Below are 27348 nucleotides of genomic sequence, written 5' to 3'. Positions count from 1 at the left end.
ATTTTTGTTATGTAAGCTGAGGGCGAGGCTATAGTGGTCGCTCCTCATACGGCAAACGGTGGTGATCGAGAGACGGTCGAGGCCTTGAGAGTGAAACCAGGGTTTAGGGGAGTCGAGACGATAATTTGAGAAATAAAAACGACCTGTATTGGTTCGATAGTTGTTAAATTCTGAGCTGGAGATAGAGAGGCACAGCGGAGAGAAGTCAGAATGAGGGAGAGGGAGATCGAGGGGCGCCAAAACGGAAGTCTCCATTTAAATTTTACGCGGCAATTTTTGGCTCCGCACGGCGCACCGTGACCTTACGACCAATGACATAATGACCGTATCAAAACAGTTCAGGACCTGGTTAAACGTCATTTCAAAGTTTTGATAAATCGCGCCGAACAGACCCGTCATAGTCATGTCCCGTGGTGATGGCAAGTGGGTCTGCGTATCGGGATCGGGTTGCGAGCGTCGGTCGCATCGTCGTCCGGGTTGACGTGCCTGAGGGGCGGCTGCAGCCTGAAAAGAAAACATTTCGGAGCACCAGCTCGGCCCAGTTTTCTTCGTCGCGATCAACGTTTCCGCGAGTTCGCGTTCCCGTGCCTCAACCTGCAAGGAGTCCTGCATTGCGTTTATCTCTATATCAACCCGAGACGGGCAGGCATCTGCAGAGAAAGAAAGAGAGTTGCGCTCGGCTCGTCCTCTGCACCACATAGCTACACTCGTTTCTCACTGCAGCCAGACTACTTATGTGGCTGACGTCGGCCAATGCCTGATGTGTACATCTATAAAATACATTCGAGAACGGAGTAAAATTGAGCCCCAAACGCCTAGTTTCGGCGCTTACTTGATTTCGATTGTGTAAGAAAGTGCATAATTGCAGACTGCAGTGCTGCATCAAGAGCAACGCACGTATCTGTCTTTTTCTCAACTGCTATCTCTGGAGTAACATTAAGTTCGTCTCGTGTCTCGGCGCAGTGCACTTGTGGACTGTATTTTCCTTGATTCTCGATTTGGAACGACAAGTTTCAGCTGCACAAGCACTCTCTACTCGTCATTAAGTTGGTAAAGTTTTTTGTTTATACTCTGTGAGTTGATGATTTATTTTCCTCTTCTTATCCTGTTCTTTAGTTTAATTCAGCAAATTTTGCGTCAAGCTATTGGCTGCACTGCACATATTGTTTATAAGTATTCCCAAAACAGCATATTTTTGCAGGTCATTGTCAACACATGTGCATTGAATGATTGTATATAAAAACCCAAGTAAGGGCACAGATACTATTTATCAAGGAACAATATTGCCACTTCATACATATGGTTCATTTTTTTAAGATACCGACAATGCAATTAGTAGGAAAAATTTTGGTCAAGCATACTGCGTGACACAGAACAAAACATTCAAGTATGCAGAAGCATACACAACAATCCTGATATAGTTTGTATGGAGAGCTATTTTTAAAATTCAAATATCTCTCTGCATTCTAAGAATCGAAAATCAAAAGCTTGATCTGTCTGGACTTTAGACCCGTACCTGCATCTGATATTATCATCATGGCAGAAACCCAACGTATGACTACCTATGGAAGGTATCCATCATGTGCATACAGTTCTCGTCTTGAAGAAAGGAGATCTAGAAGGTGAAACAATCTTCTATACTGGCCAAACAATTTGCTCATTTGTATTAAAATTGTTATTAACTGATTGGTGTTTTTATTACAGAGTTGCTATGATAATAGACAGAAATAGAAAATCGGACAAACCAGATGATTTTGTATGTTACGAATCAAGTGATGATGAAGAAGAGCCTGCCATGGATGGAAAACAGTTCTTAAGAACGTCATTCAGTTTTGTAGATTATGTTCGATCTCGAGAAACTAATACTAGAGAAATTCGTAAGATCAACCGAGAATTCGGTTCCCGACACATTCTCAGTCATGACCTTTTTAAAGAATATTCAGTTAGTTTGAATAATATGAACAAAGTATTTTGTTCTCAATGGCTCAGTGATAGGCAAGTCGTTTTTGGTACTAAGTGTAATAAATTGATGGTATATGATGTTACGACGCAGAAGTTGGATCAGATCCCATCACTTCATGGAAGACAAAATGCATCTGCTGGAACTGGAAACAATATGGAAACACAATTTGGTATATATTCTGTTCAGATAAATCCTTCTAGGTAAAGAACTTTTGAAAATTTATATTCTCAAATTACAAATACAGACTTACACAGCAAATAATTGAAATAAATAACTTGTGTTATTTATTACAGAACACTTTTAGCTACTGGAGGTAGAAATAGCACAGAAATAGCAATTTACAGATTACCTACGCTAGATCCTGTTTGTGTCGGAGAACAGGGACATAGAGACTGGGTCTATGACATGTGTTGGTTGGATGACGAATTTTTAGTTTCAGGCTCAAAAGATTCAAAAATGGCTTTGTGGCAAATAGATAGCGATTTGTCTGAAGCACCTGATAAAGCTGACATACCATCACACAGGTAAATTATTTATTTTTATTTATTCATTACCCTTGTTCCGGTCAGGCACTAATCGCACAGTGCAAAAATGGACTGCTTATACCACGTGATATATTGTATTGTACCATTTTCGCCCACTGATCTGTTTTATAAATGAGAAAAAGACCTGAGTCGGGATGATTTAAAATTTAAAAATTGGTTTTCTCATAGACCAAAGTCTATGTATCAACTATTCCATTTCACTTTTTGTTGAAATGTCCTTATGGACTGAGATTTCTTTTTTGCCATGATTGGTTACTATGGAAATCAATAAAAGTACCGGTCCGCTTATTTGCACCTAGCAATAAATTAACTTTTTGCCAGAGCCAAAGTTAAAGGCAACAAAATAGAAGAGCGACATGCCCTAGGGACAGTTTTCTTTTAGAATAAATATGTTTTTAAGACAAATAAGTAACAACGAGAAAAAGTTCATATCTACGTCCAAGCAGCCTTTACAAATAAACGTATAATTCTATAAACTGAAATAGTTGTGATTTGAATGAATAAAATCTCAAGTACATAAACTATGTTATGTGCGTATCATTCATGCAGTTGTAATATGAAATTTAGTGTAATGAGGAAAAGAAATCTTCCAAGGACAGGCCAATTTGCCTTGGGTAAGGGCACACTAGCACCAAGCACTTACGTGTAAATCAAATGTGGCCAAAATTGGAACATAAATAATTAGGGTGAAATACATTACTCTTATGGGAAGTCTTACCAAGGAGAATTTACTCTCATGTAAAATAGGCAAATAACAAAATATTTTTCATGTATATTTTTTTTTAATGTTGCAGATTAATACAACCAGTTTGTATGAAAGAATGTAGATCGGCGCAAAAAGTACGATCATTACTATTCAACAAAGCCTACAAAGAAATTGCTGTTTTGTCAATGAACAGTTTCATACATATTTGGTCTGCTGAAACTTTTAAACAGAAATTATCCCGCAAGCTGCCTGCTTGCCAGGATAATGTTTGTTTAGCTGTACACGATGATGGATTATATGCAGTTGGATGCAGGTCATACACTTTACTCTTGGATGCCAGAACTTTGCAACCTATCAAGAAAGTACCATCAAGGTAATTATTTTACGTAGAAAATTTATTTGATATTTCAATAAGTGAAAATATTTATTTTGTTTGTTTGTGAAATATAGGTACAGCGGATGTGGTATAAGATCAGCGAGTTTTCAAGGTTCGGTGTTAACAGTAGGAACAGGACTCGGAATGCTCATGTTCTATGATATTAGAGCTCAAAAGTATTTGGAATCTTCAATCAATTCCAATCGAACTGTCATGCTGAAAGCTTCCAAGGGCTATGTGGTAAGAATAACAAGGCTTTAGAATTGTCAAATTTTTACAAATGTTATTATAGAAAAATTGTTGATAACCTTTTGCTTATCAGTTTCCCGATGAGGAGTACGTAGATGGCCAAAACGTCAAATACACACCTGCCATTTATACGCACTGTTATGATGCGTCGGGTACGCGTCTCTTTTGTGCTGGCGGACCACTTCCAACAAATCTGTATGGAAATTATGCAGGATTATGGCAATGAGTATGGAAATTCTTTGGACACATACATATAATCTTAATTATATCGGTCTTGATAGCCGCATTTGGCTACGTGCATTTAAAAAAACAGTTGATGTGTTTTCACACTGCACGAAACAAAGATTTTTCAATGACTGTAGGAAATTCTTAAAATTTGTAAGCATAATAACATACATGGTGTAGTGTATTGAGTACAGACAGCCTAATGTATAAGATATAAGAATAGGTTAATTTTGTAAAGCGTTTGGTTGTTTGAATTGTATGCGACTTAATACGAAAAAAAAGATGTTTCACACGTTTTTAGAAATTATGACTTCTCATATATTTGCTTTGTGGTTTTAGAGTCTTCAAACTTTACAAGGCAAACTTTTTTAAATTGAGATTTTTTATTTAGTAAATTGGCATATTAAGCGTGGTGAACATTTACAACAACATTTTTGGTATAAAACATTTAGTGGATTTCGTCTATTCACTTTCTTTTCAATCACACTATAAGAAATAAGTTATCAATTTTTGTATAATTTAATTTCTAATTTCATTTCTCATTTTATTCAAATAATTTTAGCAATTTTAGCTACGTTGTAGTATTTGCTAAGTTTATTTTATACAAATAGAGATTGTAAGGATGTTTACAAAATGTACTCTAACATTATTACCACCAGACTATAACATTTAACATCAAAATGAATCATACCACTGAGCCCAGTATAAAATTATAGTTAAATGAATGCTAGGTATTCTTTATTTGCATAATATGCATATTTATACATATTACGTTTTACTATCTAAATGATATGTCGGTTCGTATAACGACATGTTTTTATAGAATGCATGTGTGTTGATGTATACTTTTAGTGTATCCGTGATCGAATCAACTATTTACTATAGGACTTTAAAATCGACATCTATAATATTATTTAATGGAAAAAACATTGATCTCGCGCCAACTACTAATAAGTTAAATGTATGAGTTTGTAAACATATAGAAAAAAATTAGTTAATGTTTATCACGTGAGGAGATAGCAAACAGCTCAAATTTTTCAGTTCAATAGTAATAGTATCTAATACATGGAGGAGAATGTTCTGCAATTTTGGCAGGAATATGTTGTAATTATTGCGGTAATTTCCCGCGTGCTTTCTGCAGGCTGAACGCTGCTATGTACCATTAATATGGCGTATTATAGGAACATCCGGCAGAAACTGCAGGAATTTACTGTAAAATCAAATCGTGTCCCAACTGCCAAATCAGCGGGCGTCAACTGATCCAGCTAAATAGCATAACATTTTTCTCCCACTGATTTGGCAAAACTAACAGGATATGTAAACTGTGATTGTGTAAATGCGTTCGGTAGAGTGCAATTGAGAGATTTTTTTTAATGTATGCGTATTAGCATTAAGAAACTCATTTTATTACATTATTGCAATCGTAGCCACCAATCATATTCCTGAAACACAGGTTGACGAAGCAAGTTGCTTATATTGTAAACTCCAAGTGATCGAAAATCGTTCATCCGTGTTATTTATTCCAGTGAAAGCATGTACAAATTAGATCGTCACGTTAGTTTCTTCACAAAAAAGAAATTTATTGTATATAATATACAAGATGATCATCATGTTAATTATAAATGTGTTCTTATAATTTCGTGTCACTTGGAGTATTTGTTATTTTATTAATTTTTTTGTTTGTTAATATGCAGAAAACTGGTTGATTTGTACATATCTGGCATTTTTTCAACATCACATTTTTGTTGATTCATTGTCGAAATTAATTTACTTTTAAATTATTTCTTAATCAGTATTGTGATTATGTATGATCAAAAATAAGCTTATTAATAATCAGTCAAAAACGTCTATCAAAAAAAGTTGTTATTAAAATTGCAAGACAGATCTGGATATTAGTTATTTTTTTAAGCCAATATAACTGTTCTCTGAATCATACCACCAAACATAACGATTTGTACAAATTTAGTTCGTTTAAAATTTTCGATTGAATAGCGCTAATAATATAAACAGTGTCAACCGTTGTTCCTATTAATATTTATTATACAAACTACTTTCAGATTGTCCAAATAAATTAAAATAAGAATCAATGGACATCTTCAACGACAAAAATCTGACTTCAATGTCGAAAAATCAACTTGCTGAGAAAGTTTTTAGTTGTATTTTTGGTGTAAGGTTTTAAAAGCCATTTTAAATTTCATAATATTAAGAAACCTAAACTATTTAGAGAAATACAAGTAGACATAAGGATTGTTCTGATAAACAAAAATTATTCGTAAAAAGATTAAAATGCATTTGAAACTAATAGTGACATTATATACGATAATAATACGAGAGAAAGATACTGTGATTTCATAAAAATTAAACATTTCGGTCTTTAAGTATTTTTATCAGTTGTACTAACTCTGGAATAGACTTAATCATTATCACATTTTAAAATATTCATGTCGTTATGTACATTGTCATGGCTCATTTTTAATATGAAATAAAAAAGTATGTAAACTATTTTTCAGACAAATGATTTTAGAAATTTTCTGTTATATGCAATGAATATTATAACGAAAATTAATTTGAGTAACACATTTTTTCGTCATATTATTTGAATTAAAAAAAATCACTTGCAAAAACGTAAAAATTATCAACGATTATGTTAATAATCTAAAAAAGTAAGGAAATTATTTGAAAACTCAGAGCTTTAGAAAAAGTTCGAGGAAAACATTTTGTATACTGAAAAACTGATAACCATAAGAGTACCGCACGAATTATTTGCAAAACGCGATCGTATACATACACGAACAAAAAAATAAATAAACAAGACTGGTATTTAAAATAAATAATGGTTGAAAGGTATATATGTGAATGTGGCGAGAAAAAGGAACAATAAAGGGAAATAAAGATAAAAAGGGCGAATGCTATATACACGAACGCGTTAAGTGGTGAATTTAATCTACGATGAAAATTATGCGTATGGCAGCTGTCCTCATTTGTGACACGTGTTATTTTGTATCCGGACAGGAATCCATGGCAGCGACTTCAACCACGTAAAATAATGATGATAATTATACAGATGTAATCCATAATTATATATATATATATATATATATATATATATATATATATATATATATATATATATATATATATATATATATATATATATGCAGCTCGCGTTGGCAAAAATTGTGTAAATAAATTTAAAAAATCTAACAAGCTATTAGCGAAAAATACTTAGTTTACATTTAATTATTTCCCAAAAAAAGATCTCAAACAGGATGTGTTTTTGTCTGTGATTCGAGTTTTTTTTAAGTATTATATATCTGCGAATTCAAAGATAAAAAAGATTTTATCAAGAGTAGTTTGATTTGATTCGGCTGGGGTGAGAATTCTACAAAGAAAAGTTCAAGTCAACTTATAATAAAACAACTGTATCGTTTATTTTAAAAATCACTTACTATAGTGCTACATACTAATATATGTCACATCGAAACTTTTTTCTTTAAACTTAAAGTAGGTATTGTATTTTAATATAAAATTATGCATCATTTAAATTATATTATCAATTATCATAGATCTCACGTACAACAAAACGTTCAGAAATCTTTTAACGTACACTGTGATAAAAACATAATACGTGCTCGTGGTCGAAATAAAGGCGCGATTTTGAACAGCGTTTATTGTTATCTTATAAAATAGATGATATGTGCATAAATTGCTTACAACCGTAAAAATTTTAGATGTGTAAATACATTGCAGAATAATATGCATTTTTTTGTATTCTTTTGTGATATACGAGATCAAACGAATACTATACATTGATTACTGCTTTTGTGAAACTTTAGTGAACTCGTCTTTGACTGTTTGATAGATTTTAGATTCACTTGTGCTCTGAAAAATATCCGCTTTTTCCTGGCAAGGTATGTTTTATTTTTTTTTTCTTTTGAACGAGGTCGTTTTCGGATGAATCATCTATTTTAATTTAACTCTTTCGCCCAAGCAAATATTCACAGCTAAGCTATCATTCGTTTGATGAGAAATTGGTAACGTCTCGCAGTTTTGGTCGTGTTATTTTGAATTAACGCCATACAAATATTTTTAGGCAGAATAATACATGCATTAATGTATCCTGCGTTATTGATATATTACACGAGTTTACAAAACTTTCATTGGTACGAGAATATCCGATAAAAGATCATACAGTTTTTGATTGATTTCATTCTTATTAAATAATAATTCGACGCAAATTAAAAATGATTGCCGATTTGGAAACTAGCGTAAAAAATACTGAATCTTTGCAGATTACTCGCGAGACGAAAGTAAGATCACTTTTCGGATATGTGGATCGAGCGCCGTTAACAAAGTCAAGTCCTCTACATACAAGAACTAGACTGATGGAAGGGTGGCATCTACGATCATTCTCACATTGATAATTTAACACACGTTCTGTACTGTTTTCGATTTTCTCTTTATGTCAATTCCTCCTATTTACAAATGGCTCTGAAAGGAATGATAAAAAACAATGCTATTTTCGCAAACATCCCGATATACCGAAAACCTCCCGACCGTTAGGCTCTTTTTGTAATTCCGAAAAAACGCGTGTCTAAAATTTGAAATTAATAGATATTTGTCATTTTGTTGATATGAACGGTAATTGCCGTGCTCTGTTCCCCTCAGCGAGCAGCAGCCGCGCTTACCCGTGTCGGGACGTTCTCACTCCACTGCGTTATAAGAAGACTACGAAGGTAGCGCGCGCAGCTATTGACACTTGGTTCTTCGCGAGGACTCGTGCCGAGCACTCGGCCTGCATCCGGTTCCGAAACAATCGCGGTGATCAGAGCTGGCCGGTCTCGAGGGCCTTGTTGATGTCGAGGACGAGGGCGCCGAGGGTCGGGCGCAGCTCGGAGTCGTGGCTGAAGACCGCCTCGAGGAAGTCCGGGTGGCAGAGGAAGTCGAAGACCTGGTCGCAGCGGTCCTGGGACTTGTCGGTCAGGTGGGGCTTGATGAGCGCGTGCACCGCCGCCCGGCAGCGCTCCAGCGACTTGACGAGGTAGGAGCGCTCGTAGCTGAACTCGAGCTCGTAGAACGACATGACGACCATCGCGCTCGAGCGCAGGGCCTTGCGGACCTCCTCGATGTGCGCCGTGTCCGCCGGGCCGAGTTGCTGGTTGCGGTAGAGCAGTCCGATCTGTCGATGGAAAAAAAAAACATTGGTATTATTAATTATTTTTCTCAACTATATTATCACTCGCATCGACTGAATTGTACAGCGAGACGCGGGTTCACGCACCTTGATCGAGAGCTTGACGATGTTTTTGAGGACCTTCTCGGGCTGCTTCTTGTCGAGCTGCTGGCTCTTCCTCGCCGCGCGCTCCATGAGCTTGTAGAGGTTGTCGAGGAGGGAGGTCGTCGCGTCGTCGATGAGCAGCGAGCGTCCGGCGTTCGAGGCCGCGAACCTGCCCAGCAGCTTCTTCTGGGCCCTGAGGCCCAAGTCGCGGGCCCTACTGCCCGACGTGACCGTCGTCATCGCGCCGCTGCCCGGGCCCGCTGGGTACACTCCACCGCCTGTAGCCGCCGACTGCATCACTGCGAGAACGTCGAGCCGATGTAATAGTAGTTATTATCGTCGTAATTGATCGCTCCTGCTCGGCGCACGACGGCAGACTGACAAACCGCTACTTTTTTTCTACACTTTTGTTGACATCGCGAGGCGCAATAAAGAGCATGTCGAAATTCAGATAAGAAAGCTTAGGTTTGTCAGTCATCGCGCGCGCGGAGCGATGATTCACTTTTCTCGCTGGGTTTTACGCCTTTATCATATCGCACACTCGCTCTGTATATATATACTAACTCCAAAATACGCATATTACATGTATATTATATCATATATGCACACACACACGCATGATACGCATAATGGGTACATTGAGCTAATCAACTACGGAACCACATAAAAAAAATAAGCTACAGCACTACGACATACCTTGTATCAATTTAGATACTGAGAGAAAGAATTAGAAACGTAATTACCGAGATGAGACACGCGAGCGTGGAATGGCACGCGCAAATATGGCTCGAATATAACAAATGCGCGAGCTCGACGATAAGCGCAGTATAGTGTGAAAGTGATATATAGGTATAGGTCGGCTACTCACCATCAAACATCGGCAGACCGCAGCTTCCTCCGGACGATAACGAAATCAGAAATTAAATAACGGTGCTGCGTGCGCTCGTGTGCGTGTGTGTATCTCTGTCCAAACTTAGGATTAACTCAAGAAACTAAAATGGAAAGTGGGGTATGAGATGAAGCATACATTACGTACTTACAACTATAAAATTAAAAAATGCGATGATACAGAGTGATATAATGATAATAATATAAAATTATGTTGTAAAAGTACATCGAAAGCCTCGACGACTGACACCCGCATGGAACATTTAACGGCTCTGAAAAACAGAACGTTTATTCTCTTGAAGGGCATGGACTCGTACAGATCTGCTCCGGAATGTTTGTATTGTTAGCTATTGCTTACAACAAACAAGCCGTATAATTTCAGAGCCATATTAGACATCGCGCTTTTATGTACAATTAAATTTACCGGCAGCGCATGTCAATCAACGTCGCAGAGCGACTGCTATTCACAGGGGGTTCGGTGGCGTTATTATCATCGACATAAAATACACTTCGGCTGAGGAGGGACGAGCGTACAAAGCACAGGCGTACGAATTCGTCCAGCTACAGTTGGGGCTATTAGGATAGTCACCGAGGCTTTCGTGACAGGTATACACGTACGTGAGATGCCAAGGTAACTTGCAAACGACTCGGCACGAGAGAGCGACATTAGCGTGGCAATGAAATTCCGGCGGCAAATTTCGTAAAGTCGGCTGTGCAACGTCGCGGACGCGAAAATCAGAGAGCATTCGATACAGGCATATCCTCCGATGCTCAGCTAGCGAGGATCTACGTAACGTGCGGGTAATACACAAGTACACAAGTACATCCGCAAACACAAAATCGCGTGCTGCCGCATACACACATAAGAGCCGCGAGTATATAAGGGAGAAAGCAGTCCTTTGTGTGCTGTGGGTACCTTGATTGCAGTCGCTCACGGCTACGAGGTGGTAGAGCAGCCAGCTCTGCAGTTCCATTACCGCGGTGCCCCACGCCACCTGCAACAGTGCACAAACGCACGCGTCGTCTAATTAGAAAAGAGCAAGGTCGTTGCGCAATGTTGCCTCGCCACTGCACTATACTGGCTGTTTCACACAATACAAGCGTATATAATATCGAATGAGCGGTCGATCTTTCTTTCGTGCATTTAAAGGGCGCGCGTATCTAAAAAGCCAATAGCGCAGGGAACTCGGAGTCTCGTACCTTCGGAGCCTTACTACGCGCAAAGGGAGCCCTCGCGAGTAAGCAATAGGAAAAATCTCTCCTCGGCGGAATACACTCAAGCCCCGCGTCCGATATAAAGTTTTCGCTCCGCCGCTAGCGCGAGTCAAGAGCTTTCCATCCGACGGCAATAGCCAAAATCAATGATATAGGCAGACACTTATGAGAGCAAAGTTACAACGCATTCGAGCGACGGCTAGCTGCGGCGCAGATACTTCGAGACCCTTCTCGCAGGCCTCCTCGGCATCGGAAGTACCATCATCGTTCTCCTCCTGGGCCGCCTCTGAATACATATCGCGGAGTTTGGAGTTTTTTCTCGCACTCGGCTCTCTCTCTCTCTCTCTCTCTCTGCAAAGAGTCGCGGCGGTTATTTTCGTAGGCAGCGCGTGATGGAGTCGGAGAAAAATGCCGTGCGCGACGACTTTTGCCTGCGGCCACTTGACCCAGTTCGCGGGATACTCGCTCGCGCCATTTTTGTTAATGCAACAGCACTACTGAATGCGACGCGCGGTAGTAGCTCTTTCTGCTCAGCTCTCTGCTGCCGACGGAGAAGCCCCGCGGGGGGGTTAATGCGATGACGAGTGTCACGTTCACGGTTGGTTCGTAACGCACAACCGTCACAGTTTGAGCGCCAGCAACTTAGGTAGGTAATCGGATAATGGAAAAGGTGATAAAGGGCGCGAAATGCGCAGCATTCGAGGCCCCCGAGCCTTCATCAGCTTTCAGCCATCGGGGCCATCGTTGTGGAAAATACCAGGTCTGTGCACGAATGTAACTCGATGGTTACCCGATCGACGAACATTCTCAATTTTTTAGATTTTACGCGTCACGGGAATTCCCCTTTCCTTTCACCGGCGGTATATCGTCCGCGTAACACGGATTTATCGCTATTCGAAGATAACTTTTATGCAAGCGAATTTGTTGAAGAATGAAAAATCAGCGTTTTGACAAATTGTCACGGTCTTGCTTATTTCTATTTTTATCGGCCCGCATACGTTTGAATAATATATGATATTATGTATATGATATAGAAGAGCTGCGCCACAAAACATATATCCTACCATTAATCATTTCAAAAACGTCAACAAAAAAAAAAAAATAGAAGATATCTTTGCAGCTAAGCATGACGTTCCTTTCTCAGCATTCCCCTCAACGGTGATACGACGAAGATTTGCCTCCATGAGAAAAAGGTCAACTTTGGGGATTCACGCGGTGACATAGACGAAGAGGAAAAATTGCTGAACTTGCAGTATACTGTTTGCGATCATATTATGTGAGGCCTCGAAACGCAGTGATGCACCATAATATTGTGTAATAGCAACAATAATGAAGCACCGAAATAAGATTATTTTATATATAATCAAGCGGAAACTCGCGCTATATAGTAAAAAAACTCAATGACGGAAACAGTCAAATAAACCTCGAAAAGGAGCTAGGCAAGTTTTTAATGGGAATTTATGGTCGCGCTATAAAACATGTGATAAAAATGTTCAATATAATTCTGCAGCTTTTTGCGTCAAGTGCGCTTAAGAAAATCTACGATGCTACACCTCCCGCGCCGCGTAATACCTCGCGGTGAGGTAAATAAAAATAAGATTTAACTCTTTTCAATAAACTGCGACTTAGTCGCGATGACATCTAGGTCGCGTCTGACGCGTTTCCGGCAAATGTCCCATCGCGCTGGTACAAAACTCAAGCATCGCGATATGTATAGCTGTATATTATAGATATGTATACGTACAAATGGAGACGCTTTCGCGTGAAGGAAGAGAAAATTCGCAACGACATCAATCGTCTCTCCCCGATGTGTATCCGAGAAAGCAGCTAGCCGAGTATAAAGAGGAGGATTCCGTTCTTGTTCCGCAGCCCACATCCCCGGAGGGGCTACGCAGGGCAGAGAGCACATATACACGCTATATTAGAGAGCGCGCGAGCAGAGTCGAACGTTGTATGAGCGCAGGTACGAGAGCAGTGGAAACACAAACGTCGGCAGTTGTACGGATCGATTTGTAAGGAGCGTCGAGGCGAGCTGGGGAGTCTTTCTGTCTATTGCGCACGTGTGTGTACCTATACCGGCACGGGAGGCCAGCTTGATCAACGTACGCGGTGGCGGGAAAAAGAGCGAGAAGAAGAGGCGTGCTCGACCGGTTCTCATTGCAGCGCTGCAGTAATAACGACATTCTTCCGCGCGCGCTCCTTTTTTTGCCTCTTTGCAGACTGACATCCGAGAGAGTGAGAGATGATCTCTCTTTGCCGAGCTGGAGAGGAGATTTGCATAGCCGCCGACGATACACGCGTTTGACAGGCGCGGCTTTGTGAGCGACGGCTTAGCTCTTGCTTAGAACGGCAATTGACACTCGCGACAGAAGCGCGAGGCATGTTGGATGTGTGTGCACGGGCTGCTTCTGCGCTGAAAGCGAGTACTCGTGCGTGTGTACCCGCGAGCGTCTCGGATGTGTGTGTGCGCGCGCCGTAGGAGAGATATCGTCGTCGTTCCGCGACGAAAGCACGACCGGAATTCGACATCAAACGTGTATTGATGCTGTTTCAATATTGCGTACATGGTATGGCAGTACGTGTTCAGTTTTCGTATATTTCCCGTGGGTGGATACTGTGCGGCGAGGCTATTTCGCGCTGAAGCAGCTCTTTGAAATCTGCTGTAAAAAACTTTGTACATCAAGAAAGCAATTTAATTGTTATTAAGTGATGTTTCTTTGGTCTATTATAATTTTCCATGGCGTACCACACTACATAATATAGCTCATTTCTTATACTCGAATTTTAATTAACGCTTTATTTGCGCGGATAAAGTCTTTGATCGGGATTATTTATAGACGCGGTGGTGCTCTAATCGATCCTGCAGCAGACTGGATATTACTGCAGAGCGTTGGAGGTAAGCCGCAATGCCCGCAAATTTTATCGAGGCTCTACACTCGACTCGAGCTTTATATTTTTAAAGCAAAACTATAATTATACAGCCGGCCGTTGACATTTTTATAAATAAAATCTAACGAAAAAGCTGTATCTGCAGAGCCGCTCACGCAAGACTAAAATCCGAATCCCTCGGCCCGGCGACGCGAGAAGAGATAAAACCCCCACCACTCAACAATTTCCCTCGCAATTTCCGCCAGCGTCTGCATACTTACGAATTCTCGCTGGCAGCGTGCACGCGACAAATGGACTTTTCCATTGCGCAGGTATAGCTACGGGCACCGCCGGCACGTGGAAAATAATTGCGCGGCATCAGCTATAGGCGTGTATTCCACTGCGGCCATTCGTTCCGTATACGCGACCCTCGGGCCGACAGTCCCTTTATATTTTTATCAACGCAGCCCCGGTGCGAGTGTAGCGCGCAGCTGTTGCGCCTCGACCGTTTGCTCGAACTTCTTTATGCGGGGAGGACCCGTCCGGGACCCGCCGGGCTTCTGCCAGTTGCTACGCTTTTGAATCTGCGATGGAACGTTATTGCACGAGTGACTGTTCGGCCGAGATGACGAAATTTTTAAGGGCCGACGGGTGTTTGAGTGTCTTTAAGCGCGGGAAACTCGCAAGTCACTGCTGCTTATACTTACGCTATTATTATTAGCCGCGCACGAAAAATATCGCGCTGTTTGCGACTAGCTGGTTTACACGTACCCGAAGCGCTACATTAACGAGAAGGTCATCTATCGAGCAAGCCTATAGCCGCGACAGCTCTTTCTTGCTTGTAGCCAGAGCATCGAGGAAATAAAAAGCATTTCAACGTCAAAGAATGACTTTATCACATTTTATTCCAGATATTCTCCAGAATTCCTCTCCGTCGGCGCCTATTATAATATGCAGTGGCAGAATCTCTTTCTCTCTCTCTCTCCTTCCGCAAGTTTTCCCGAGGGGGCAGACAATCGCCCTGCTCTTCTTCTCCTTTCACTACTCTCGAATTGGCCGGGAGCATCTCTCTGATCAGCCCACCCGCCGTTTGATCACCCAGTCTACCGCGCGGTCCTCCGAGAGAAAGAAGAGCCCGGAGCTCAACGAATTTGTTATAGATTTTCGCGAAAGCTCTCAGCTCGCAAGAGGACGAAATAAGAGGCGGCGCGAGCTCCTCGTTAAAATACGACACACCGGCAGCGCGCACGTGATCGATTATCGGAACACGTTCCAAATGGCAACTCTGCTGCTTGTGCGCCTTGTGTAACTTGTCTTCCCCCTGTGAAATGCCCGACATAAAAAGCACCGCTGCCGCTTTTCTGCTCGCCAGCGGCGCATTAGTCTCGAGAACGAACGATGGAAACATTCGAGTTCGTCCAGTGAGCAGTGGTTCCTTTCTCGAGTCAACGTACGCGGAGCAGGTGTTATGAGAAGCGGCGACCAGTTAGCTCGCGCGGGGAAAAGAGAGGGTATAGAGCAGATATCCGCTGCGCGGCAACAGCATCGCAGTCCGCAGCAGGGGCGGAAGAGAAAAGAAAAGAGAAAAAGGAAAGAAAAGCGAAATCCGGCGGCCTGTAGTCAACTCGGCTACAATCAGCGCTATCGGCTTTCTCTCTACCTCTACAGTGCTCCCACTCTAATTATCGAGCTGCACTCGGCCGCAACACCAATAACGTATCTTTCTGGCTCTTCGACTCCGAAAAAGATGTGCCTGTAGTTCAGCTACTGCAGGCTGCCTATACAGGTATAGGCGCTATGCCAAGTGGGCATCATCGGGCATGCGTCGCGCGCAGAGCAGCAGCTGCGCAGGCGGCTGATCGTTAATTCCTGCACTTTTCCATAGCGCTTATTCCTCGCTCTCGCGCGCTCTCTCTCTCTCTTGGGCCGTGCCATCTGCCTTGCCCGAGCCTATGCACCGAAAAGAGATGCCGCCACCGCGTTTCTGACGGCCTGGTGTATAGTGGCACGCGTTCGCTCGTGGAGAAATATGCTCTGTGCGTATATGCATCGTTATTTTTTTCAATTCTTTATAGGCATTTTCGAGCACTGGTGAAACTCAATAGCGAAAGCCAGAAATTTACCACCATCTAGCTCGTGCACGAAATGCAAACCTTGTTCCATATTATTTCATGGAACAAGTTTTCTTAGTCGCAGCTTATTGTGCAGCGCAAGAAGCTCGTACAACTTTTCTTCTCATAAGTAAGTATTTTCTTCGCGATGTATAAGCTGTCCTCCTTTTACCTCCTGCCTCTGCTTACAGCTCGGATCGCCAACGCGCACGTGCCTCTCTCGCGTGTATTAATTAATCGACGTCGCGGGCTGGAGGCAAAGACCTCGCAGCAGGAGTTGTTTTTGCGAAATTTCGAAGATTCGCTGTTTATATGTCGTGGGTGCCACCGAGTGCGCCGACCAAGAGTCAAGGACTTTATCTTGACTTGACTGCAACGTCGAGTACTTTTGTTTACTACCTGAAGGATGCGATTGAATGAGAAAAGCTATTCCGAGGTCGTGCGAATATAATGCAAAAGATAAAGAAGCGCTTTGTTATGATTTTCCAAACAGGTTTGCCAGAACTAAAAGTAATTGTTGTTAACAGTTGAGGCATACTCGGGCCTCATTAACGGCTAAAAAGTTAGAGTAAGCGAGAGTTCTTAATGCGCTGCCCTACTTATTGTTACTCGCTCAACAGCACGAGTATTTTAAATATTTAAAAATAGCCCCAGCAGCTATTCTGCAAGGTCATAATTAACAGGAACTCTACGAAATAGCAATTAGCTAATAGCAAAACAACGCAAATGCTGTTGCTTCTCGTAAAACGATCATGCGTATACTTTTTCAGGATCTTTTAAACATGACTTGACTTTTACGTTTTGCGGGCTTCCTTCGCACAGACGTTATACCACGTAGATTAAATTTTATACGCGCACACAGGCAACTATATACTTTTCATCAATTCGATTGCTCGGCCATACTCCGCCTCGACACGCGCGCGCAGTCCGCTCGTGCAGCCTCGTTATACTCTACTGCAGTCTTTTTCGAACGTTTTTTCGTCCACTGGTCGCGGAGGCGTTAGCGTCTGATTGTCGATCATGTGGCTCTATCTATGGTATTTTTGTATTTTTCCTAAGACTGGCGCCAGTTTGCCAATCTTTGGAAGACAATTGGTCGATCCTGCATGCACGAGTACACGTATTATATAGGCATGGAGCGAATCATCGAGATCGAGTGGGCCCCAATGCCGCGTGGAATTGGGATGAGATCGTCGCGCTGGATATGCGTTTAATTAATATCGAGCGTCTAATGAGATTAGGCCAATCAAAGCTCCGCACAGTTATTCGGATTTCCAAGAGATATAGAAGCTGCTCGCTCTCTGTGCCGAGCGACTGCTCTTGTATAGTCGAGTATTATCGCAGTGGCTTTATTCCGCGCGGTTTATCCAAGAAATGTGCAACTGTATATAATGAACGCCGGCCTTGGCTTCGGGATGTTGCCTAGTGTCGAGACACAATTTAATTACTTGTAATAATCAACAAAGCCACGCGCTCAAGCGTGGAATCGCTGCATCAAGACCCGTACGACAATATAATGTTAATTCTCTCAATCCGTCTTGATGTGCACAGTCTAATTCTTTAATTAGTGTACTTCTCAATCGGATGATGATCATATTATGCGCAGTTCGTAACGGAATTTCTCGGCTTCCTAATGTGTATGCGCGTTACTGCGACTATACATATAGCGTATGACTCGACACGCGTATAAAGTGAAAAGCCGTGCGCGGACGGGAAGACATGGCTAGTAAAGCAACGGGCCCTTTTTGCGCCTATAACCGTTGGCTGCAAGGATATAACCGCGCAAGGATCGCATTCCTTCGCGAATAAATCGCATATCGTCGCTTTTCGAAATTACACGCTCCTACACTGCGCGTCGTTTTATAAGACGACACGGATATGGACGCTTTCGCTCCTGCGAGGGAACTCTAATATTATAAGACGGTTATTAACTCCGTTATAGAGCAGAGCACTTTACGTTCAAGTACGACGTACGTGCATACCACTATATGAAGCCTTTGTGCGAGACATTCGAGAGTTTGCATACAGCGTAATGCGCGCGCGTCGACGAGAGGATGCAACAAGTTTCTCACATGAAACAATAAGTTATGTAAATATCGTTAAAGTTATTCCAGAATTCGTACATTATACGTTGGAACATAAGGAGACTGAGTTGCATTATGCGCTTGCTTTTCTTTTCATGAATATGTGTGCGCGGTTTTCCGTTAACATACACGAACGCAGTAGGATCCTTTGTAAATATTCATGAAAGCTTTCCACGTTCTCCAACTGTATGCATGCTTCAATGTTCATTTTTGTTTCTGCACTTATACCACTTTCAGAAATGATGGTATGTTCAAATATTTGCTGAATCCCGGCCGGCGTAACATATGCAAATACTATTGTTTTATTCTCTCAATACAGCGTTTTAGAAGACGGCGAGCACTAATAACGAATTTATAAAAAGGCCCCTCTGGCAGAGATCTCCTTACGGCAAACGAAGTTGTTCTGCAGTACAGCGCACTAAAAGTCCACTAGACCCGATTTAAAACGCCCGTTTATGTACACCCGACCATAAGAGCCTCTGTCATCATACACGTAAGTATACAGGCGAGCGATCGAGAAACCGCTGCGCCAAGAGAGCAGAGAGAAGACGCCACTTCGCTTTTCCCTCCGCGATGCCTTTGTACGGCGAACAGCTGCGCGCACGTATATTATAATGCCTTATAAAAGTCCCTGCGCACGCTCCTATTCCCTTCTTTTCCCGCGCGTTCTTTTTTTCGCACAGCCGCTGCATTCACGCGCGCGCCTGCGCGCGAGGATGACGTCGCGCGGCATCGTTTCAATGAGAAATTTAATTCGGGCTGCAGCAGTTCACTTTTTGCGGATAAGAATTAAGATAGATGTTTATTGAATTCGAGCATTATTTTTAGCTCGAAATTTTAGCGCGCGCGGTATTAATTAACTTGAAAAAACAAAGTCGTTAGCGGGTGTCAAAGCGCGTGTGCATGAAAAACATATTTTAATAACGACGCTAAAAGCGTAACACCTTATTTCCTTGTACATGCGTCATGGGCGTCGGACGTAGTATTTCTCTGGAGCGTCAGAGAAAGCCACTAATTTAAAAAGTAAACGCGCACCTATACGACCTCCCGTCGTCAATTATAAAATTGCTGCCATCTTTCCTGTGTACTAATGAGTAAAGATATTAATATTACCTACTCTCCACTATGCGCGTGTATAGAAATAATATACGAAATTGACAAAACGAGAGCCGTCGCCCACATACAGCAGGCAAGCCTTCGGTGCGGTCAGAACTAGACCATCGTCATCGTCAATATAAGCCATAGTCGGTCGACGCTTAATACGCGATGATGCGAGCAACGAGGCGGGCGTCCACGCAGTACATCGGCGCACAGAAACTATTCAAACCGAGAAGCTGCGGTTGCTGCTGCGCTTGCTTTATTTGATCCCCTCATTAAATTATGCTTGAATCTGGCGCGTTTTTGCGCACTCGGCCGCTCTTTTTTCTGACCTGATCCCATTGATCCTATAATGAGGATACATGAGTTTCATACGACGGTCGTGATCGATATACGAGCTGATACGTGAGCTTATCGGATCTGCGAAAGCACGGCTTCATTAAGAGTATATTTGTCGAGATCGTTTTCGATGTACATTGGGAAGTAGGGAATTCGCTCACCGTCGAGATATGCAATCAAGCTAAACGCGCGCGACGATTGCTTCGAAAGTCAACGCAAAATCATATGCGTATCAGTCACATATAACATATAATAATGGATCGCAGAAAATAGTGTGCTTTCGAGACGATAAGTATGCAAAAGTCTGCATTTTAAGGCCGCGGAAAATGCAAATTCCTTATATTTCCACGTGTATGCAAAGCAGAGGAAAGCAATAACGAAATTCCTTTTGCGCGCTTGATTAAGAGCTCCCGACGCGCACATGCACTGCATCGCGCTCTCGCACGTGTGCGACGCGCGATCTTTGCAGGCGTAACGACACGTGCCAACTTCCAAGCATAGACGCATACATATATTTATGCATAAGTACACCGTATCGGTCCAACTTATTTACCTGTGTGCACGCGCGCGTGGGACATTCCTGTTCCTTCACTCGTATTATGTACCTGTAGGAGAGGAAACCTGCATATGTGCGATTTTGATAATTGCATTCGCAGACGCGTCGTTAGTCGCAACAGAGCGAGAGAGGGAGAGAGAGAGAGAGAGAGAGAGAGGAATAAGTAATAATCTCGATTACGAGACGAGAAGAAGAGAGCACTTTTATTCAATCCGCATAACTGTACTTTCTGCCGGAGCTTTTTATATCGTCTGGGCTCGGATATTCTGATTAACATTCGCCCGCAATATTCTACACTTCTAATCGCAACTTTTTACACCTGCCACCAGTAGAAACGCAAAGAAACGCAGAAAGTATTCGACCACGTGACCTCGGAGTTGAGAAGTTGATAACGAAGGGATGGCCAATGAAAAGGGAGGCAGGAGTGTTGAGCGCTTCTTATATCTTCTTAAATCTCATTGGAAGAATCTGAGTATTGCACTACCAGTATATAGCCCATCCGACGAGCATAATCTTATTCCGCATCAGCCCTACACCGCGCGCTATGTATGCATGCCTGTGCAACATTGCACACGCGACTCGTCGACTCAGAGTATAATACCAAGGCTATCCGATAAGCAACTTGTTGCTGCTCGAGAAGGAAGCGAGCTGCGGTAGCTCTCGCGATCACTTATTAATCGCCTGCACTCGACCAATATAGCTTCTTCAACAATTTTCGAGGAGCCTCGCGTTACTTATGCATCCCGGTCGCGCCGATCGTCTTTCTTCGAATCTCTGCTGTGTAGGCAACTAGGCACTTGCGAGCGCGTGAGAAACAATGCGAGAGTTTGGCTCTCGACACAAACAAACAAAGTTTGCGCTGCAGCAGCGTTCAAATAACGACAGGGCAAGCGCAGCCGGCTAGTTTTAATTAAAGCCGCCGCCGCCGCCGCCGCCGCCGCCATATGTATAGTGTATATAAGCAAACTAGTCGCTGATTAAGCCGCCGGCGCTAAAGAGCGCAAATTAAACTCGCAATCAACTGCGCGCGCGGGCTTGGAATGAACGTGGAATCCTCCCGCGTCGTGTATACACTTCCGCTTTCGCGATGCCAAACCTTATCGGTGCCGCCGGCAAATTGTATCGCGATCGAAACGCCGCATTTGCAAAGCGAGCGATAAAGAGCCTTGTGTGTTATAATATGCGCGTGCAGACGCTCGCTTCCGGCGGCGACTCTGGCTATGACTAAATGGGTATAATTAGGCTTCTTGCATGATGCCTCCGCGCGCAGCATCGGCATACGTCGCTGGAGAGGTTCGGTCGTGCACTTTCTAGTTTCTTCCCGCACGTTCGGTTATTTTTCCTCGCGGCTGGCGCGAGATCCCGAGAATGTCCTGTGTGACACACTGTGTATTTACCAGTTATTAGAGCCACGACGAACTTGATCCTTTCTACCGAGTAGGCGCGTTTCTCCGGAAATAACTGACTATATCCGGCACACGCGGTGTTAATATTTCACAGCGCTAATTTTCCCGGCGAATCGCTCGGAATTTTCTTTCCCTTTATTTCTAATTACACCCGCCGCGCGCAACGCAATTTTCCAGCGGCTGCAGTAGGTCTTGTCCGCAACGACTTTGCGCATTATGCGCGATGATGCTGTTTACACGCGCGGAGGGAGAGACACGGAACTCGGAGTATACCGAAGCTTATTATAATTCCAGATCGGGCAGATTCTCGCAGAGTGGATAAACTGGAGTAACGCGTTTGCTTTTCCAGCGAGCTCGAACCGGCAGTTGCGACGAACGCGTTAATGCGTTTCGCCTTTTTTCTATTTTCAAGATCCTAACGAATTAACGCGTCGATTCGACCTTCCTCCCTTGCAGCGGAGTCCAAGACTTTGCGCGAACGCGTATACGAAAGGAGGTAACAAGGCCCGCGACGAGCACATTATAATGTATTCGACGGATTTCGAGAATGCAAAGTTGGCATGATATCACGCATACACGATGAAAGGCCGCGCGCGCGCGCGCGCGGGCCGAATAAAAATTCCGCATGTCACGCGCGCGTTGTATATCATATAGCTGTATCCGTACGCGTGTCTATCGATCTGCAGTTCCGCGGTGGCCCGCCGCGTGTATCGCCGCAGGCCTATGCGCCGTACGTGCAAAACACCCTCCCGGAAGCCCGGAACAGTGAGGGATTGGCGCGAGACTAACCTCGATGGATCTCCGGGGCCGCTTGGGGCGACCCGCGAACTCCGAATCGACTGATAGGCGACCAGACGGTTGCTCCTGCTCAAGCTCCTGCCAGGAACACAGCTGACACGCACTCTAACCGGTGGCACGGGAAAACTGCACTTCAGTGTACAAGTACTGTTGCTGCCGTTCGTAAACGCGCGCGCGCGCGCGCGAGGAGCGCCAGATGCAACACTCGAGATAAAGCGGTGCGAGCGACTCGAGGGACCGAACTCGTCTGATGAGCTGTGTGCTGCGCTCGGGCTCGACGCAGTGCGAGTACTGAGCGACTATACGTCCGTTCCGTCCCCACCGAGTCTCTCTTTCTCTCTCGCGCGCGCGAGTGTTGTGATCTGCGATTCCACCCCGCCGTTGCCATGGTTATGCGGCGGCGGCGGCGGTGGCACCGTTCGGTGTAGAGCTCGTGGAAGCTAGACCATTTCCCAGGGCCGGAGACTGACCTTCGCGGTGCCACTCCTCACTCGCCGATGTCTCTCGTAAGCTGATGTGATACGCACATCGGGACTGCGGTTTCGGCGAAAGAGCTGCCTTCCGCAGCCTTATGTTGCGGGACGTTCCTGACCTTGATGATAGTATGACCCGTCCAAAATTTTAAAATAATTATCACGAATACGTTTCCGGACTCACTGACATTGCTTATTATGACTCATTTGCGGTATAAATGAATTACAAATTTCTTGATAATTTAATTTTAAACTCTCTGTCTTTCCTTTTATATGAATATTTATACTACGGTTCAATGTTTTGCCATCGTATAAGTATGTACAATTTTCCTTGAATAATACGAACGCGATTCGTTTATTACAAGAAAAAATAATGAGATTTTATAGTTGTGAGCGTAAGCGTATGACAGCATTTATATCGTGCTGCGTCAAAAAATTAGTTTGCGAATCGGTAACCAAAACTCGCCTTCCGTGTGTAAATTCGAGCTATATAACGCTCACCCATACATATATGGGTGAGCACTTCTATTCCTGACAATGTCACTTTATTCTTCACCGATTCGCGCTACGTGTACGAAACAAATGATGCTTAAATGATAAGCTGTACTTTCGACTTGCACTTGACTTTTACATTCAAGTACCAAGAGAAACTTCTACAACATATAAATAGCTTTTTCTTCCATATGCAATTTCTCACTTATTAGCTCTATGCAACACTATTGCAACACCGTTGCAACACTACTGCAAACAATAAGACAAGGCATAACTTAATAAATACAATTTATGTATCGTATATAACTATATATCGTTATTCAATTTATTTTAAAAAATTCGCTGGCACAAAGAAGAAAAACATATACCTAGTATTTAAAATAAATCTCTCATGTAAATAATAAAAAGTGTTGCATGTAAACAGTAGAGATCGAGTCCGATTCTCAAACTAGAAAATTATGCAATTGACAAATGTAGAGTGCTAAGAAGTTTAATACAAACAGTCTGATTTCCGAAAATAATTTATGCTATAAAAGATTTCGTTTAACATTTGCCTATTATTGTGCGTGCATCATGGAAATATCGATGTGTCAAATTACTTATTCCTCCATTTTTCGTGTAATTGCTGTAAGTGTGTGTATGCTCGTTGTGAAATATTCAGTGCAGCATGCATTTCTCGTAGATCAGGTTCTCCTATCAGACTGAGGCTACACAGACCTAAAATGCAATAAAAAAGGACAATAATTTGATGATTTTCAGAAATTTAAACTCAAAGAATCAAGGATGCTATTTTTACCTAAATATGCATGGAGAGGATCTGGACGTTCGTTATCATATTTTCCAAAACCACCCATAATTGTATTTTGCGTGTCAAGAACAAATGCCCTATTCTCCTGACAATCGGATAATTCACTAACACCAAGTAACTGTAAAGTAGCTCCAATCCAAAAGCTATAACAAGAATCTGACGGTTTGCCTGGTCTTCCATGGAACCCTCCGTCTTGTCTCATCAGACACCATCTCTTTAATCTATCCAGTTGTTTTTCTGTTAGAACATTATTAAGCTCATTCATGAGATATAGACTAGCCACAGCACAAAACGTTGATCCACCATGGGATTCTAATCCTGGACCTTGACCGATTGCTCCATCGTATGACTAAAATGCAATGCAAGTTATTGAAAAAAATTTGTTTCAGAGCTCATAGAATCAAATTGAACAAACAAAAAACTTACTATGCTTTTTACTATGTAATCAATGGCTTTTGCTTTATTCATTCCAGACCAATCATCCAGAATAGCTGACACGCAGCAGGCACAATAAACAAACCTCATGTCACTCTCACAGCCGGTTACCATTGCGGTAAAAGATCCATCAGGGTTTTGACAAGCTCTCATTCCTTCGAGAATGGATTCCTTGTCCACACTGCTCAAATCATCTCCGAGAATAATTAAACTAGCTAAACCGGTGTAGGTCATTGCAAGATGGCCGCAATGATATTTAGTAACAATTTCATTTGGGATCATTGTTGAGGATTGAAAACCACACCTTGGACCAGCACCTCTGACTTGCAATCTGTATATCCAGGCTATTGCATATTGTTTCAACTCAGCCGATTCCCATTCAGCATCTAAAGCATCAAGTAGATCTAAGCCTGATATTGCAAAGAATGCAAAAGTCATTCTTATGGCATCTGGACACTCGGAGGGCATCATTCGTAAAATTATACGAAAGTAGTTGGTATGTTTCTTCTTCATTAATTTTGGAGTCATCTTTTTGATAACTTTTTTTTGTTTAGGTTTTCTACTTGACCCCTCAATTTTGGCTGAGTTTTTTGTATAAAAATTCATGAGAAATCACAAAACAACCTGATCTGTCAACTGTACATGATTTCAAGCATCAATATTTACAATCATGATACACGCTCCTGTCAACAAGTATCACTAAGGGACTCATTGCAATCAGTCTCTGCCTGAAAAAAATAAGCGTTCAATTATATTACAGTAAAAATTTGAGCGATTGTGTTTGGCTTATTTAAAACTTACAGTCGATAAGGTGCAGTGTAGAACGATGATGATGATACAGAGAAAGACGACCTTTGTGCGCGTTAAACAAGATTCTGTAAGTAAACATCAGCTCCTCATCGTGTCGAGAACGTCCGTCTTCGTAAAGCTCAGCTCAGCTTTGCAATGCAAAATTTGCCCTAAGTATACATGATTTGTACACTCGAACTACTAACTACTTCCTAGAAATAGAGTAAAGACTGCCTTTTGCTGCTCCAATGCAGTATACTGAATACTCACAGCAGAGGGCGAGTCAGAATTTCGCTTTTATCGACGACTCGACGTTACTTATACTTACTTTACTCGAAAACAAGTTCACGCAAGAATGTATAGGGGGCAGCATCTGTTTTAAAATTTAAAAATTTGTAAAAATTTAATGATTTTGCTAATTGTTGTCGAAAAATTAACTAATAAATAGAGTTTAAATTTATTTTCTGACTGCTGGATTTCAACTTAGATTTTGAGTTGACTGACTCTTCCGGCTGCAACGAACGCAAGGGAATTAAACATAGTGTGCGTGTGCTTGTCTATATATATATATATATGTGTGTGTGTGTGTGTGTGTTATAGGTAACCATCGACTCTAAAAAGCGCACAAGCTCTATAGGGGAGTGGAGGCGAGAGAAGGGAGGGGAAAGCGCGCACACACGCTTTGCGCGCAGGCGGAGTTGCGAAGGCGACGTCGACCGGCGAAATATCGCACAGCCAGAAAATATATTCTCTGACACAGCTATAGGTATAGCTATATTGCATATATGCTGCATACAACCTACTATACAAGCCAGCATATCTCTCTCCGTCCAAGCCGCGAGCCCTTCGCTGCGTCGCGAGCTCCCTCCCGCTGGGCCTCGTCCCTCGTCGTCGTCGCCGTCGCCGTCGGCGGATCTTCCTCGAGTGTTTGACTGCCGACTCTGAAGTTTGCGCGGCCGTGTTGGGTACCGCGTTCTGCGTATAACGTCCGAGAATAGAAGAGCGACCATTTCAGTGTGTGTGCCTGGAGCCCTAGGTATAACCTCAATTGCTGTCTTGTAAGTTGTCCGCTGTCCTACCGGCTGCGAGGGTTGAAGAAGTTCGCCATTGACTCAACCTGCCGGGTGAGCACTCTGCTTTTTTTCCAGAAACCATCTTTTGTTTTAAGCGAAACAATGGTTGACCTATCAAATAACGCTTGGGAAATACATTTGTCATTCAGTTTCGGGGGGAAAATGTAATTTTCAAGAGAACTGGTGTGTCCGTCCACAGTTTCAGGTTTGAACCTGTTTGTAAAGAGTCGAAAATGCGCAGAGTATATAGTGCCAAACTTAAATGTGTTTACTGTTTAGTCGCTTACTTTATCGGTAATGTCAGTTTGATCACATTGTTAAATAGAGAAGTATTTATGTGCACCGATAGAATTCAATTTAAAAAACTCGAGTATAAATTACTGTGGTATAGATATAATAGAATTTACAGGTTGTATGTACATACACTTTTGTTTTCTCTATCAGTCTTTTTTTTAAATTATTTTTCTTGATTGTGCAGCAGTCATTTCTTTAACTTTACTCATCGATTGTTATAAAACGAATGCTCACGAACAGTTGGTCGAAAATTTGATTTAATACTTTTAGTTCTTTTAA

The 27348-nt window shown here is 42.4% G+C and overlaps 3 protein-coding genes and 1 long non-coding RNA gene across 15 annotated transcripts; 2 read left to right on the top strand and 2 right to left on the bottom strand.

Moving 5' to 3' along the window:
- Positions 1-393: 393 nt before the first annotated feature.
- On the top strand, positions 394-5815 carry LOC100115574 (DDB1- and CUL4-associated factor 12). Of its 3 annotated transcripts, none has more exons than XM_001600213.6 (9): positions 394-1050; positions 1202-1248; positions 1318-1424; positions 1509-1622; positions 1705-2163; positions 2257-2487; positions 3303-3587; positions 3665-3830; positions 3913-5815. In XM_001600213.6, the coding sequence occupies exons 4-9, from the start codon at positions 1537-1539 to the stop codon at positions 4063-4065; spliced, it is 1380 nt and encodes a 459-aa protein (XP_001600263.1). In that variant the 5' UTR covers positions 394-1050; positions 1202-1248; positions 1318-1424; positions 1509-1536; the 3' UTR covers positions 4066-5815. The 3 variants fall into 3 exon arrangements, with proteins under 3 accessions (XP_001600263.1, XP_032452738.1, XP_031779228.1); XM_032596847.1 differs by having other exon boundaries at positions 395-1073; XM_031923368.2 differs by having other exon boundaries at positions 395-1073; positions 1202-1424.
- Positions 5816-7972: 2157 nt separating this feature from the next.
- Positions 7973-22998, bottom strand: LOC100115614 (tumor necrosis factor alpha-induced protein 8-like protein). 8 transcript variants are annotated; one of them, XM_031923373.2, is made up of 5 exons: positions 22697-22998; positions 11147-11225; positions 10211-10334; positions 9346-9641; positions 7981-9243 (listed from the first exon to the last, which is right to left on the bottom strand). In XM_031923373.2, exons 3-5 carry the CDS (start codon positions 10218-10220, stop codon positions 8890-8892), a joined length of 660 nt encoding a protein of 219 aa, XP_031779233.1. In that variant the 5' UTR covers positions 10221-10334; positions 11147-11225; positions 22697-22998; the 3' UTR covers positions 7981-8889. The 8 variants fall into 8 exon arrangements, with proteins under 8 accessions (XP_016842854.1, XP_031779233.1, XP_032452740.1 ...); XM_032596849.1 differs by lacking the exon at positions 22697-22998 and adding an exon at positions 13190-14129; XM_031923376.2 differs by having other exon boundaries at positions 7986-9243; positions 10211-10233; positions 22697-22728.
- A 120-nt stretch (positions 22999-23118) lies between these two features.
- LOC116416152 lies at positions 23119-24607 on the top strand. Its single transcript, XR_004226681.1, has 2 exons — positions 23119-23307; positions 24430-24607. It is a non-coding gene; the product is annotated as an uncharacterized LOC116416152 (long non-coding RNA).
- On the bottom strand, positions 23965-26644 carry LOC100115659 (geranylgeranyl transferase type-1 subunit beta). Of its 3 annotated transcripts, XM_032596848.1 has the most exons (5): positions 26506-26644; positions 25715-26075; positions 24905-25641; positions 24467-24827; positions 23966-24387 (listed from the first exon to the last, which is right to left on the bottom strand). In XM_032596848.1, exons 3-5 carry the CDS (start codon positions 25517-25519, stop codon positions 24266-24268), a joined length of 1098 nt encoding a protein of 365 aa, XP_032452739.1. In that variant the 5' UTR covers positions 25520-25641; positions 25715-26075; positions 26506-26644; the 3' UTR covers positions 23966-24265. The 3 variants fall into 3 exon arrangements, with proteins under 3 accessions (XP_031779229.1, XP_031779230.1, XP_032452739.1); XM_031923369.1 differs by lacking the exon at positions 26506-26644 and having other exon boundaries at positions 23965-24387; XM_031923370.1 differs by lacking the exon at positions 26506-26644 and having other exon boundaries at positions 23965-24387; positions 24905-25637; positions 25715-26056.
- Between the last annotated feature and the right edge of the window lie 704 nt (positions 26645-27348).

This window comes from Nasonia vitripennis, chromosome 2 (assembly GCF_009193385.2).
Source record: "Nasonia vitripennis strain AsymCx chromosome 2, Nvit_psr_1.1, whole genome shotgun sequence".
NCBI classification, from domain to species: domain Eukaryota; kingdom Metazoa; phylum Arthropoda; class Insecta; order Hymenoptera; family Pteromalidae; genus Nasonia; species Nasonia vitripennis.
Note: the sequence above shows the minus strand (reverse complement) of the source record. Positions and strands in the feature narration are given on the sequence as shown.

Bases quoted from the DNA above. Each gene is read 5' to 3' on its own strand.
- LOC100115659 (XM_032596848.1), bottom strand. From the start codon at position 25,519: ATGAATTTTTATACAAAAAACTCAGCCAAAATTGAGGGGTCAAGTAGA. The intron at 24,828-24,904 runs GTAAGTTTTTTG...ATTGCATTTTAG, and splicing joins ATTACATAGTAAAAAGCATA to TCATACGATGGAGCAATCGG. The intron at 24,388-24,466 runs GTAAAAATAGCA...ATTGCATTTTAG, and splicing joins TCCTCTCCATGCATATTTAG to GTCTGTGTAGCCTCAGTCTG.
- LOC100115574 (XM_001600213.6), top strand. From the start codon at position 1,537: ATGGCAGAAACCCAACGTATGACTACCTATGGAAGGTATCCATCATGT. The intron at 1,623-1,704 runs GTGAAACAATCT...TTTTTATTACAG, and splicing joins GAAGAAAGGAGATCTAGAAG to AGTTGCTATGATAATAGACA. The intron at 3,588-3,664 runs GTAATTATTTTA...TGTGAAATATAG, and splicing joins ATCAAGAAAGTACCATCAAG to GTACAGCGGATGTGGTATAA.
- LOC100115614 (XM_016987365.2), bottom strand. From the start codon at position 13,354: ATGTGCTCTCTGCCCTGCGTAGCCCCTCCGGGGATGTGGGCTGCGGAA. The intron at 9,642-11,146 runs GTACCCACAGCA...ACGTTCTCGCAG, and splicing joins CGTGAGCGACTGCAATCAAG to TGATGCAGTCGGCGGCTACA. The intron at 9,244-9,345 runs GTGCGTGAACCC...TTCCATCGACAG, and splicing joins TCGTCAAGCTCTCGATCAAG to ATCGGACTGCTCTACCGCAA.